Source organism: Chaetura pelagica, unplaced genomic scaffold, assembly GCF_000747805.2.
Source record: "Chaetura pelagica isolate M959 unplaced genomic scaffold, ChaPel_1.0 scaffold405, whole genome shotgun sequence".
In the NCBI taxonomy this organism is placed as follows: Eukaryota; Metazoa; Chordata; class Aves; order Apodiformes; family Apodidae; genus Chaetura; species Chaetura pelagica.
Window position 1 is genome coordinate 4,913,221 of NW_009953489.1, and position 14,267 is coordinate 4,927,487.

General features: G+C 51.5%; 1 protein-coding gene across 1 annotated transcript in view; it reads right to left on the minus strand.

The window, feature by feature from the left end:
• The window catches only part of NTNG2 (netrin G2), a 56,444-nt gene that overhangs the window by 20,082 nt on the left and 22,095 nt on the right, over window positions 1-14,267 (minus strand). Inside the window, exon 3 of the mRNA XM_009998981.1 lies at window positions 5,420-6,063. Coding sequence (XP_009997283.1) covers window positions 5,420-6,063 — 644 coding nt within the window. The remainder of the gene's footprint in view (window positions 1-5,419; window positions 6,064-14,267) is intronic.

The window sequence follows — 14,267 nt, forward strand, 5'->3', positions numbered from 1 at the left end:
GAAAGAGGCTCCTGGGTTCTGCTGCTTCTTGCAGAACCAAAAATGAAAAAAAACCCCACAAACCACCCTGGGTTAGGTCAGAGGGATTTGTTGTGAGTGTTTTTTTTTCCCTGTGGGTTTTCACTTTTGGTCGTGTGGTAGGGATGGATGAGTCCTGCCCATGGGGAGGAACCCTCCTCACTGCCCTTCGAAATGATTTGAGGTTTGGGTTACAAAGAAGAGACAGTTTAAAAGATGCCAAAGTGAGAGAGCACGCTAAGCTGGCTGTTCCCATTTGAGAGGCTATTTATTTTAAATAAGTTGACACTCGCCAGCTGTCAAGATCCTGCTGACTGGTGGAACATTATTTACATTCAAAGCTGTCTTAAAAAGCAAACACGAAACCAAACTTCCCCATCAGGGGGTCGGGCAACAGAAGGGAGGAAGGGTGAAGAGGACGTCACATGGATCCGGGAACATAAATATTTGCCGAGTAATGTGTATAAATGTTCTTGGTCTTTCTCCTGGAATGCAATAATGCCTGCAATTGAGTTCATTGGCCAAATTGAATTTGGGCTCCTGTAGAAGTCTCTTTATATAAAGTGCTTTAACATACATCACCTTCTCAGTCTATCGATGAAATTCTATTATCTGTTCAGGGCCGGACGCAACTTGGCAACAAAATTGGAGGGGAAATAAAAACCTTCACAAACCAAAGCCAGGGGCAGGTAATAGAACCTTGGGCATCTGTCTCCGGCTATTGATAAAGTGTCACGAGTGTCTGGGGGAAGGAGGAGCTCTCTGGATTTCTTGCTCCCTCCCTCCCTCCTCCCAGCAGGTTTCCCCTCCATCTTGCTGCAGAGGGAGTGAAAACTTTTACGAACCTCAAGGAAAGCCAAGCAGACAGTTGCTGAGCATTAACTTAATTTAACTATATGATGAAGAGCAAGATTTTGCTTGAACTCAAGCTCATTCCAGCCTGGAGGAATGCCAGGGAAATTCAGGCATCCAGCTCTCAGGGGCTGCCCAGCACGGAGGTGAGGACGGGCTGAGGAACGCGGCACAGACTTGGCTGTCCTTGACACGAGGATGCTGTTACCTCCTGGGACCCAGTGTCTGGCTGCCAGGATCTGTGGGGGAAGGAGCAGAGCCAGGAGCAGGCAAGGCTTGCCCTGGTTTTTGTGGTCTTCCCAAGGCTGCTGAGCAGGGCTGGAGGCTGCAGGGGCATTGGGGTAGTTCTTGGGGGGTGTTTGGGTGAAACCATGGCTGTTTTGGAGGTGATGCTCTGGCACTGGGGCTGGGCAAGCTCAGCTGGGGAAGCCTGTGCTCCCACAGATCTTTTACCCCAGGTCCTTGTCTGTCCCCTTTTATGGACCGCCTGGAAAGTCCCACCCAGCTCCTCAGGGAAAGGAGCTCAGTGGGTCAGTACCCTCAACAACAGGGTCCAAGGACCAAACCTCCTTTCAACCCTTCTAGACACTGCTTTGTTGCAGAACTCAACATCATGAACATCTGTGGCTGGAGGCTCTCCAACAGTTTCATCAACAGAGCCAGAAGGAGGAATTTCCAAGAAGGGCAAAGGAGCCTGTGGCAGCCACAACATGCTTTGCTCTTTGACCCCTGGTTCAAGCTGACCTACAGCCTCAGGGGAAGGATGCTGAGCTGTCATCACTGTGCTGGGCTGGAGGACACGGGCAGGATGCAGGCACCAGGCTGAGCAGGAAACCCTTCAACTTGAACAGCAATAAAGCATTGAGCAGCACATTTTGAGAGTCACCGAGAAGGCAGAAAAGTGCATCCCTTGCAAGTGGGTACCCCTGATGATGAACCTGCCTGATTTATTGGAGGAGGTACTTGGGGGGGCTGCCTTGATCCTTCAGGTCTGAGTGCCTGATCCTGGCTGAGGTGCTAAGGAAACCCTCCAAAAGGCAATTGCTGAAGGGAGGAAGGGAAATGCTGTCAAAACACTGGAAATTTCATAATCTGGTTGGTGCCTCTTTGGCCTGGGCAAAGCTTGAGATGAGGCCCTGCTGAGGAGCAGCTGCCCTGGCCAGTACTGCTCCCTCCTCCTTCCCTTCTCTGGGGACTGCTCAGCACTGGCAGGATGGACAGAGAGACAGACAGACAGAGCATGCAGCAGGGCATGGGAGGACGAAGGAGAGAAATCTTTATAATCACCTAAAATTGATTCACTTCTGCTCAATCTGATTTCTCCTAACTGGATCCACATGTCCTGGCCATGGCACATTAGCTTCAATTACAGCTGATTAACGTCTCTGTGACAGAGCGTGACCTGCCGAGCGCTGCGGGGACTGACGCGACCGAGGGGAAGAAATTACTCCAGAGAGACTCGGTGTGTAATGGAAAGAGGTGGCTTTCACCAGGCCAGCCAGCAGCCCTGGCAGCCAGGAAAGGCTCATTCACCCATTCCTGAGAAGAAGACAGAGCTCGTCCCTGCACTGAGGAGAAAATGAAGCGGTGAAGAGAGAATCTGCGGGGAAAAGTCTTTCCGCTTCCCTTCCCCACCCTGCCTGGCACACACACCAGCACACAGGGCAAGGGCTTGCTCGTGTCTATTCCTGTCTTGACTCCCCTGCATCTCCAGTTACTCTGCAGATCAATAGAGACAGGATGGAAAAAGAAAAAAAAACACCACCAAACAACGAAACCAGAAAAGATACTGAGGAGAAAGTGAGTAAAAATAAACTGTCAGCCCAACCACCAAACAACGAAACCAGAAAAGATACCGAGAAGGAGAAAGTGAGTAAAAATAAACTGTCAGCCATGAACAGAGAAACGGACCTGGCTGAGGCTGTGGGAGGAGGGGACACAAATGAAGCTGGCAGAGGAGACCTTGAAGCACCAGCGCCCAGGAAGGGGGCAGTGACTCTCAGGATCCATCAGACCCTCTGGAGATCCTGGCAAACTCTTGACTGCCCCGGCAAGAGACTTCTTCCCCTTTTCCCCACGTCCTTTGCTTTGGCTCTTTCTGCTTTTCCAAAAAGCTCTGGGAGATCACAGTGAGGGGTTTTCCTTTGTGGGAAGCAGAGGATGGGGTACACCTGGATGGGGTCCCAGGAGCAAGTGGTTCAGGGGTGTCAGAGGAATCTCTCTGAACCCACCAGTTAAGGCTGTGATGTGAGAAACCACCCAGGCTCCAGCTCTGCTCTGAGAGCAAAGTGTTTCACTCTTTGCTTGACCATGAACATCAGCTGGAAATGAGCTGCCATGTGTCTTAGTGCCCTGCAGGCTCTGCCAGCTGCCTGCCCAAATCCTGGAGCCGTAGAGGGGTACAGGGGGTGCCAGGTATTGCTCCTCTGATGGCACACACTGCTCCCCCAGGGCCACTCCTCACAGCCCAGCTCCTCCAGCCTCTTAGGGCTGCTCACATCTCTCAGTCACTGCTCCTCTGCTCTCCAGCTGGGATTTTCTGGCTGCTTTTTGCCTTTGAGCCTTCATTTCTTCATAACCATGAAGTGATGCCCTAACACCACTCCCCATGTTAGCTAGACACTTTCCTCCTGTTCCTCTAACATGGTGGTTCCCATATCCTGGAAGAGGCTCCGTCCATCTCCAGCCCTGCCTCCCCCCTTGCCCACACCACCCTCCTGTCAGGCTCACATTGATTTCTCCTCTCAATAACCCTCTGCTTGTTGAGCCATACACAAGATTTAATTTGGTCCTAGTCCCTGCACTGCAACTGGCTTTGCTTACAGCTGGAATTAGATTGTTTTCCAGGAAATAAAACCCCGCTTGCCAGGACTGGCATAATCACAGGAGCAGAGTTAATTCCCATGAAGCTTCTCCACCTTGTACACCACTTATCCACAGCTCCTCAGCCAGTCACCCTTCCCTGCCCTGTGCCCAGCGTGCTGGCAGCTGTGGATTCTCTGGTGTCTCATGGAGGTTGTGCCCCCCTCTCCCCAGGGTTTTCCTCCCCTGCCCTGATTGCCTCTTTTCACAGTTTTTAGGGATTTTATCTCTTGAAACAAATTCTGCTGCTATTAAATGGTATTAAACTTGGCTACTGGGTTCAAAACCTGCTGGGGGACTGGTGGTGGGGAAGAAGAAATCAGCTGACAAGCTGCAAGGCCCTGGTTTGTGGAGGATCCCAGCAGCACAGCTAGAAGCCCAAAGGACTGAAGTGACACATCCTGCACAGGGCAGGCAGGAAGGCTGAGTGTCCCTGCGGGCAGCTTGGCCAGCTGGGGGGGAATGGGGCAGGGCAGGACTGACAGTGGTGGCAGTGGGGAAGGCAACGTGCTGGCCTTTCCTCTCGCCTGCTTTCCTTTCAGCCTCCCTGCTTTGCTCCCTTTCCCCCTCCTGAGAGGTCTGTGGACCCTGGATGTTTAGCCCACCTGCCAATACCTCTTATGGGCAGGTGTAAAATGTCTCTGTGCACGTATTTATACAGCAGCAAACTGCAGTGACACCCAGTCACAGAGGTGCTCCTCTCCACACCTCTGCAGGTGCCTCAGCTTCCCGGGCTCCTCTCTGAGCAATCCTGGGGGGGTGGGTGTCCAGAAGAGCTACCAGGTGAGCTGTGGCTGCTCATCCCAGACAGGCAGTTGTACCAAGGGAGACCAACCCCCCTGCCAGCTGCAGCTCCTCTCCCTGCATCTCCCTTCCCCCCGGAGCCTGTTCCACACCAGCCTCCCTGGCACCTGAAAAACAGGTTTGCTTGCAAAGTCTGTGAAGGGAACGGGCTGGAACTGAGACAAACGGCTCCTCTGTTGCTGTGATGAGTCTTGTTAGCGAGGGGAGATGGTTCCCCTCTCGCCTCTGAGTCTCACACAGGCTGGAAGGGAAATCAGCCATCTCGGCACTTTTCCACCTGACTTTGCTTTTTCGGTTGTAATGTGACACGTGGCATCGTATGGAGAAAGGCAAAACAAAAAACAACAGGAGAAACAAACTCCCTCCTGCCTTTCCCTGCCCCAGATGGGTCAGGGGGGTCACACACCCCAAACTGGGTCTGTGGGAGCAGAGGCTGCTCTGGGGGTGCAGGACTGACTCAGGACTGGCAGTGAATTGGACTTTAGTGGGACAAGCCTCATTCTTCACCCCCCAGGCCCACCAGCATCACCCCTGAGATTTTTGGGCAGAGGCTGGTTGTGTCTGCACAGCTGGGGCCAAGGTATCTGAGAGGGAACTCAGACCCTGCCCATCCACCTGAGCTGTGTCCCAGCTCCCCCCGTGCCAGCTCCAGGAGGACACAGCCCTCCTCCCAGACACAGCCCAGGAGGTGTCCCTGCCATTCCCTGCAAGGACACACCTGTGTTATCACCACTGCTGCCCTGGCCGGGGAGAAAGAGCATTGGAAGGAGAAACACTGATAATCTTACGGGTGGACAGAAAGGCTGATGGCCTAGTTTTCTAGCAGTAACCCTCTTCTCATCCCTCTGAGAAGAGATGCCCCAAGAAATACAGCAGCCGTTACCTGCCGGTGACTTCAATGTTGGAGACAGCATAGAAGTACTTGTACAAGTTCTCCCTCTGCACGTAGGTGCCCCCAAGGGCCGGTCTCAGCAGCCTCATCCTCAGGTCAGTGATGGTGAAGAAGTCCTTGAGCCCCTTGGCGCTCTCCAGCCGGGTGTACAAGTTGTCTGTGTTCTTGAGGTCGGGGCCAGCGAAGATGGCAAAGCGATCCCGCACCTCGAACCGGACGTTCTTCTCCTTTTTGGAGCCTGCCCAGCGGGAATACTCCTCCGTGCAGAGCACCCTGTTGGCACTGGTGGTGGAGAGGTCCCGGACCCTCCGTGCTGGCATGCTGAAGGCTTCCATGCAGTCGTCTGCATAATATTGGTAGGGGTGCCAAGTTCTCCCATTGTCCAGAGACTTCTCCAGCATCATGATGGTGGGGCGGCCGTACTCAAAGGTTATCACGATGTCGTCTGTCAGCTCGATGCTCTTGTTCCAGGACAGGGTGATGTTGGCCAGAAGTGGCTCCGGGTACCGGCGCCAGGTCACGCTCTGCCAGTACGTGGCCAGGCCCTCGTCCTCACTGTCAAACATGAGTTTGGGTGGGTGGGCCAGGTCGGGGTTGGAGGCGTCGCACTCATCGCTGCACAGGTACGGGTTCTCCTGGAACAACAACAGTGGTCACGAGAGGAGGAGGCATCACCTGGGCATCGTGTGGGCATCACGGGCACGTGGCTGAGCTCACACCGTTACTGGGCCTTGGTTGTAGCTGCTCGTGTCAAACCTTAATTGCTGGGCTGACCTGGGGTGTGCCAGGGGTCTGGCTCTGGGTGAAGCTGTTTCTAAGCAGGAATTTAAGACAAAAAGATAAGGATTTGCCTTGGCTGTGAGCAAGGCTGAGCTGTTTCCTTTGGAAGGCCCTTTGTGATGACCACTGCTGGTGTCTCCTCAGCTCAACCTACTCAAACTCTCCAGAAGCTGAGCTGACAGGGGATGGGGAAGGGAACAGGGCAGGTGGCTCTGTGCCCTGAAGGGACCAGGGACTCCCACAGCCTAAACACCATCCCCAGCCACTTGCTCCTTGTCTGGGCACTTCCCAGGCCATCCTGCCTCCCCTTGCTGCAGGCAGGAGGGGCAGTGATCTTTGGCTGCCTGCAGGGACCACAGTGGGAGGGATGGCTCACCCATCCAGGTGACAACGTCCACTCCTACATCAGTCATTGCCTGCATGCCTGGGCAACGGGAGAAAAGGTCCAAGCATCCTATATTACCCACGAGTGACAGTGCACAGCCAAGCTTGCATGCTTTGCAAGGACACAGTCACACCTGCACATGTGCTGAGCTGCACTAAGGACTTGTCATCAAGGTCATGCACCAAATGTTGGAGGTGGAGCATCAGGGTCAGCTGTGTCACTGGGTTTATTGCTCATCCATTGGGGTGTTAAAACCCTACAGCTCCTGCCTGCAGGAGTGTGTGGGTCAGACCTGCCTTGGGGGTGACGTGGGGCTGTGTTACAGTAGGTACCATCTGCAAAAAACCCCTCTGCAACACACTGCAAATCTGTTTGGCACGTGAAGCATCTCTTTGATGTTGCTTTACCTCCCTGTCAGACTCCAAACCCAGAGGACTGGGGAGGGAGAGGGATGGGTAGGACAATGGGCTTAGCTGTGGTGGGACCCTCATCAGGGAAGCAGATTCACCTGGCAGGGGGAGGAGGAGATAAAGCAGCTGGAGCTGCTCAGGGGTGATGGTTGGAGGTGAGGAGCCTGCTGGGCTGCAAGGGCTGGTCCTCCTGAGTACAGCCAGCGTGCAAGGTAAGGCCCGGATGGGTTTGGAAGTTTGGCTTGTGAATCTTTTCTGTGTGGTTGGCAGTTCTGTGCCTCTGCCTGGCCTTGGGGATTGGCCACAGCACTGTGGCTGTGCTGGGGGTTCTGGCTGCTGGGGGGCTGAAACAAATGAGATGCAGAGCTGGGGGCTGCACCAGCTGGTTGGGTTCCAGGCCTGGGGGAATCCTGGTGGCAGTGTGGGAAGAGGCTGCTCCTGTGTCTGTGGCACTGGGGACTGACCTGGTACCATGGCCTTGCTTTGTCCTGGCAATCTCTTGGAGTCTCTGAGTGCTTGTGACCTGCTTTTAGGGTGCTCTGTGTCTACCCTGGGCAGAGCAGAGCAGGGGGTCTGGCTTGTACAAATGGGTGCAAATCATGGCTGTACTTTGAATGTGGAAAACACTGTGTACCATGAGGTGCTTTGGAAAATCTGGGCTTTGCCACTTCCAGTTGGGCAACTAGAAGTTCTGGGAGCTGCTTAGAGCTTCTGCATTCTGTGGATGTAAAATGGGCTCTTGGTGCCTCCCCACAGCTCAGAGACACGTGCTGAATGTGAGCAACTGTTTGCACAGTGAGTGGGGGGCAGAGTGCTGAAGAGCCTGGGGAAAGCTCAGGAGCACATAAATAATTCCATCTCCTGGGCAATGTGTGAGTAGCAACTGTAAATAAGGCAGAGGCTGCTCAGCCTGCAGAGGGGCTGAAACCAACCAACCAGCCAGCAGCTGATCTGAGCACCAGGCTCCTTTTCAGGGGATGCAGTGGTGGCCTTGGGGAGAAGAGGGGACTCCTGCAGGCACAGCCTTCTTGTGGGAGTTGTGTCCGAAGCTGCTGAGGAAAGCAGCAGGGGCCAGTTGATAAAACAGGACAAAACTCATCCTGTGTCCAGCACCAGCTTGATCTCAGACAGGCACCTGCCTGATGGGAAAGCCTCAAGTGCTGTGCTGGAATTGCTGCTTCTGATCCAGCCTTAACTTGAGCCACGTGTGGCTTTTGCCATCTCTGTGTGTGCCAGGAGGAAGGGCTGCAGCCCAGGCTGCTGAGCTCCAGTTCTGTGTCCATCCCTGGAGCTGGGAGGCTACTAAATGGATGTTTCAGTGGATGGTTGGAGAGCAAATGGCAACGGTTTTGTTATTTCTCACTTCCTTGCAGCTGTGCTGACTGAGCAAGGGAAATTAATGGAGTGCTCAGGCTTGCTTGGGTGGATCAGACTGAGGGGTGAGGGCACCTGCCCAGGTGTTATCTCCTCCCAAAGAGGGGGAGATGTCCTGAGTAAGGGGAAATAGCAGCAGGGGTGTGGCAGGGCTCCAAGTTGTGCTGGGGGGGGTTGTCTTCTCTTCCTGCAACACACTGTTCTGGAGCAGGGATTAAAAAAACCCCAAGATATTGACATATTTAAGATGCTCTCCTGACTTGTCACGTTCAGAGGAATTATTTACCTTTGCTAATGAGACACAGCTTCCTGTGGGGGGATGTAGCTGCCTCTTAGAGCAGCTTTACAGCAGTGGATGATGGAAAAGGAATAAAAATCCCCCTCAGCTGAAGCGCTGGGGCTGTGAGTGTTTCCTGTGCTGAGGCATCACTTTGTGTTGCAGTCTGGTCCTGCTGCCAGTGTGGCCACACAGAGGGCTTAATATAGGATGGTTCTGTAAAGACCATCCTGGGGGTCTGTTTTCACCTTGTGTCTGAAGGAGAGTGCAGCATCTCAGTGGGCTCAGATGGGGAATAGAGCTCGAGGTGGTGGCACAAAACTCCCCGATGAACCCACCTTGCTGCTCAGAACAGCGCAGTGGGAGCAGGAGCCCGTGTGCTCCGAGCTGCCCTGGCAGGAGCACCCCTGCTGCGTGGATTCCTTTCCCTGTGTGCAGCAGCCACTGGGGCTGCCAAAGCCCACCAGCTGGTGTAAGATGAATCTCCACCACGTACTTAGTGCTCGAGCTGTCCCCAGTGTGCCCACACTCTTCAGCTTCACCTCAATAGGAGCAAGGTTTTCTTTGAAGGCTTCCTTAAGCAGTTGCCAAGCTCCACAAGGGCAGGACTCTGTGACCAAACCAAAATAAGAAAACATTGCCCAGGCCTGTAAAGCGTGCCCAGGCTGGGAGGTGGGGCAAGTTTCCCAGGAGCAATGAGGGAAGCAACAGAGTCTGACAAGCGCGATGTCCCTCCCCGCGTCCCGTCTGGAGGGACAGGGCTGGGCAGGCATGTCCCTGGCAGGAGACCTGGCGGGTCAGGAGCAGGGAGGAGTGGAGCCAAAACTCTGCCTGTCTCCCATCTGCTTGTCCCAGAGATCAGGGAATGGACGTTCACAATCCCTGATGCTCCTGTACATCCCAACCCATAAACGTGCCCAGCTCAGCAGGCAACAAGCTCAGAGTTGTTTGAACCACCCTGATGCTCTGGGGTGGCACGAGGCTGGAGAGCTCAGTGGCTCTAACAGGGCAAATGCAAAAATAACCTCTAAGTGAGGGTGCTGAAAGGTGTGTGTGGGGGGAGCCTCAAAAACCACCGAGTGAGTCACATCACTACAGCTTCCTCTGCTAAAATGAAGTGTTCCTTTTTGGTTTTCAGTTTATTGACTTGTCCTTCCTGCCCGGGATGCTCAGTGCAACTTGGGCTGGAGGGGGTGGTTTGAAGTCAGCCAGGAGGGCAGGGGGGAGCGGAAACAGATGGTCATGTTTTGGCTGCTCTGTGGGTCCTGGTAGGATCAGTTATAGCCCTGCTGAAACAATTCCAGGTATTATTTTTGAATCTGGTTTCCTCCTCCAAGCCGTGTGTCCTCCAAAGAATCTGTCCAAAGTCCCAGGATATTTACATCTTCAATCTAAAAGTCAGACTGTATTAGCCAGGCAAACCTTGGTCTCTGCAAGCTTTAAATAAACCAGTTCACTTTGAGTCTCATGCTATTAAATCAGTTGTGAGTGTCCTCACAGCAACTAGATATTGCAGGGCTCCAGCTCCCTGGCAGGATATTCTGGTTGCTTGTTTCTTGAGGGTGCAGCCAAGAACACTGCAGCCTTGCTCAGCCCAAAGGGGCAAAAAGCCCTGGGGACAAATCACAAAAACCTCGTTGAGGACAAGTTGTCCCAACAAATGGCACCACAGCAAGATTGTGCCTCCATGGGGCAAATCCCTGGGAAGGTGTCCTGGTGAGTGCAGAGCCAGCTCTTGGGTTTTGCCTCCTCTGGGTGCTGAGCTGGGGTCACTGCTGGGCAGAAATACTGCAAAAGGGACTTTCTGAAGGTGGCAGAGGTGACTTGCTTCTTGTGGAGCACATCTTAAGAAACAAGATATTGCTCTGAGGAGGCACAATGACAGGGATTCAAGATGCTGCAGGGAAGCTGCTCCCCACCTTGCTGGGGAGGGAGGGAATGGGGGGAAAACAACCACAATAAAAGGTCTTGGTTTTCCAAAGCCCAGCTGGTTTTTAAGGCTCTTAATGAGCACAAAAAGTTGTTTTGCTTTTTTTTCCCCTAGCAGATAATGTCATTTCTAAGCCTCACAGCATAAAATTATATATTTTTGTAGGTGAAATTACTTGATTAATCATTAAGCTGCTGAATATTTTAAACAAACTAGACATCTGTTGTGAATGGTGAAAGCTGCACAGAAAAAAAAACAACCCTGCAGCTTTCAGGAGAGCTCCATGCCAAAGGGAAGTTGGAGAGCAATTGCAACTAATAACTGCACAATGAAAAATAATAATAATAATAGTGATTAATCATTAAGCTGCTGAATATTTTAAACAAACTAGACATCTGTTGTGAATGGTGAAAGCTGCACAGAAAAAAAAACAACCCTGCAGCTTTCAGGAGAGCTCCATGCCAAAGGGAAGTTGGAGAGCAATTGCAACTAATAACTGCACAATGAAAAATAATAATAATAATAGTGGTAGTAGTAATAATAGGTAAAAAAAACGAACAAGATTTGAGTGAGGAAAAATAAGATGGTGTGAAAGTTTATACAGCTCAGCTAAGGGTGCTCATCACAGCTCTTGTAACCTGGTGTGATTGGTTTCATTGTGCCCTTGCCTAGGGAGCCCCCCCTGGAGTTGCTTTGGTTTTGGGGGTCTCTGCTTGATGAAATTGTGGTGGTTAAGCCAGGACCTCTGCTAAAACCTGGGGTGTTCTGGAGTCAACTTGTTTTTAATTACAATCAGTCTCCTAATGAGGGTAATGGCAAGGTCTCAACAACTTGGACTCATTTTGGAAAACCAAGCAGGTTTAGGTGTGTGTGGGTGCTTTAAAGGCCATTTCTGAGGTTCACAAAGTCCCCAGGTTGCCTTGCACAGCTACAAAGTCCTTAAGTTCCTATTGAGTCTCCTCCAGATCCTGCAAAACAACCTCATTTGCAAAATTGTCCAGGGCTTTGCAAGGATCTCCATCCCCATCCCAGCCAGGCTCTAGGTTTGCTCCAGTGCTCTTCAGCACTGGAACTGACCCCACCAAGCAGGGGAGATGCCACCCCTGACCCAGCCCTGGTCACAACCTCCTGTATCCTCTCCATTGATAGAGTTAAATCTATTTAACACCATGAAAATCCTTAACAAGGGCCACACTGAGTGACAGGTGTTTTGGGGAAGCTTCCTTGGTTTTTCTTCCAATAACAGCTCTGGGATGTGAGTCTCTCTCCCAGACAGAATCATGTTTACCTGGGAAAACACTCGGGCTTGTCCCAATGTTATTACAAGGTTTTTTCACTCCTGCTGCTTCTGATCTGAGGGGTCAGCTGCTCTGTCTGGACTTACGAAAAAAACAAGGTGATTTTTATCATCCAAAATAACATTTGTGGGTAATTACATCTCATGCTTGAGGGCACAAACCATAACCTGCCAGTGGCCAGGATGGGACTGCCAGAGAACTGGAAATATTCTCTGACAATTAATTTTCACTCTATTCATTGGCTGGGAGGGATCAGAGGGGTGAAACCGTAATTAATTTACAGCAATTATTTCCAACAGCTGGCAAGTGGCACAACTCATGGGCAGAGATGTCTGGGAGCACAGAGATAACGGGGGAGGAGGGAATACCCTGCACCAGCCCTTCCATGAGCCAGAGGGAAAGTCTGTGCCCTCCTTGCTTGATGCTGGGGGGGTGCTGGGAGCTGCAGGGAGCCCTGGTGGGGCTGCTCCCTCTGGCACTACCTGCCCCATCTCCTGGTGCTCCCCAGGCCTTGCCCACCACACAGCTAGGACTGGAGCCTGGCAGGTGTCTCAGGGACCTGTTCCTCTTTGGGATGGTTGTTGGTGTGCAGGGGAAGGGTCCTGGGTGGGACCATGTGCCTCAGCATCCGACTGCAGAGACACTGGGGCTGCTCTGAATGCAAAACTTGCCCTTTGGAAATGGACCCTTAAGAGCAATTGCAACTAATAACTGCACAATGAAAAATAATAATAATAATAGTGGTAGTAGTAATAATAGGTAAAAAAAACGAACAAGATTTGAGTGAGGAAAAATAAGATGGTGTGAAAGTTTATACAGCTCAGCTAAGGGTGCTCATCACAGCTCTTGTAACCTGGTGTGATTGGTTTCATTGTGCCCTTGCCTAGGGAGCCCCCCTGGAGTTGCTTTGGTTTTGGGGGTCTCTGCTTGATGAAATTGTGGTGGTTAAGCCAGGACCTCTGCTAAAACCTGGGGTGTTCTGGAGTCAACTTGTTTTTAATTACAATCAGTCTCCTAATGAGGGTAATGGCAAGGTCTCAACAACTTGGACTCATTTTGGAAAACCAAGCAGGTTTAGGTGTGTGTGGGTGCTTTAAAGGCCATTTCTGAGGTTCACAAAGTCCCCAGGTTGCCTTGCACAGCTACAAAGTCCTTAAGTTCCTATTGAGTCTCCTCCAGATCCTGCAAAACAACCTCATTTGCAAAACTGTCCAGGGCTTTGCAAGGATCTCCATCCCCATCCCAGCCAGGCTCTAGGTTTGCTCCAGTGCTCTTCAGCACTGGAACTGACCCCACCAAGCAGGGGAGATGCCACCCCTGACCCAGCCCTGGTCACAACCTCCTGTATCCTCTCCATTGATAGAGTTAAATCTATTTAACACCATGAAAATCCTTAACAAGGGCCACACTGAGTGACAGGTGTTTTGGGGAAGCTTCCTTGGTTTTTCTTCCAATAACAGCTCTGGGATGTGAGTCTCTCTCCCAGACAGAATCATGTTTACCTGGGAAAACACTCGGGCTTGTCCCAATGTTATTACAAGGTTTTTTCACTCCTGCTGCTTCTGATCTGAGGGGTCAGCTGCTCTGTCTGGACTTACGAAAAAAACAAGGTGATTTTTATCATCCAAAATAACATTTGTGGGTAATTACATCTCATGCTTGAGGGCACAAACCATAACCTGCCAGTGGCCAGGATGGGACTGCCAGAGAACTGGAAATATTCTCTGACAATTAATTTTCACTCTATTCATTGGCTGGGAGGGATCAGAGGGGTGAAACCGTAATTAATTTACAGCAATTATTTCCAACAGCTGGCAAGTGGCACAACTCATGGGCAGAGATGTCTGGGAGCACAGAGATAACTGGGGAGGAGGGAATACCCTGCACCAGCCCTTCCATGAGCCAGAGGGAAAGTCTGTGCCCTCCTTGCTTGATGCTGGGGGGGTGCTGGGAGCTGCAGGGAGCCCTGGTGGGGCTGCTCCCTCTGGCACTACCTGCCCCATCTCCTGGTGCTCCCCAGGCCTTGCCCACCACACAGCTAGGACTGGAGCCTGGCAGGTGTCTCAGGGACCTGTTCCTCTTTGGGATGGTTGTTGGTGTGCAGGGGAAGGGTCCTGGGTGGGACCATGTGCCTCAGCATCCGACTGCAGAGACACTGGGGCTGCTCTGAATGCAAAACTTGCCCTTTGGAAATGGACCCTTAATTGCTCTCTTCCAGGTGACATGTTTTCTCATATTATTATTATTATTATTATTATTATTATTATTATTATTATTATTATTATTATTATTATTATTATTATTATTATTATTATTATTATTATTATTATTATTATTATTATTATTATTATTATTATTATTATTATTATTATTATTATTATTATT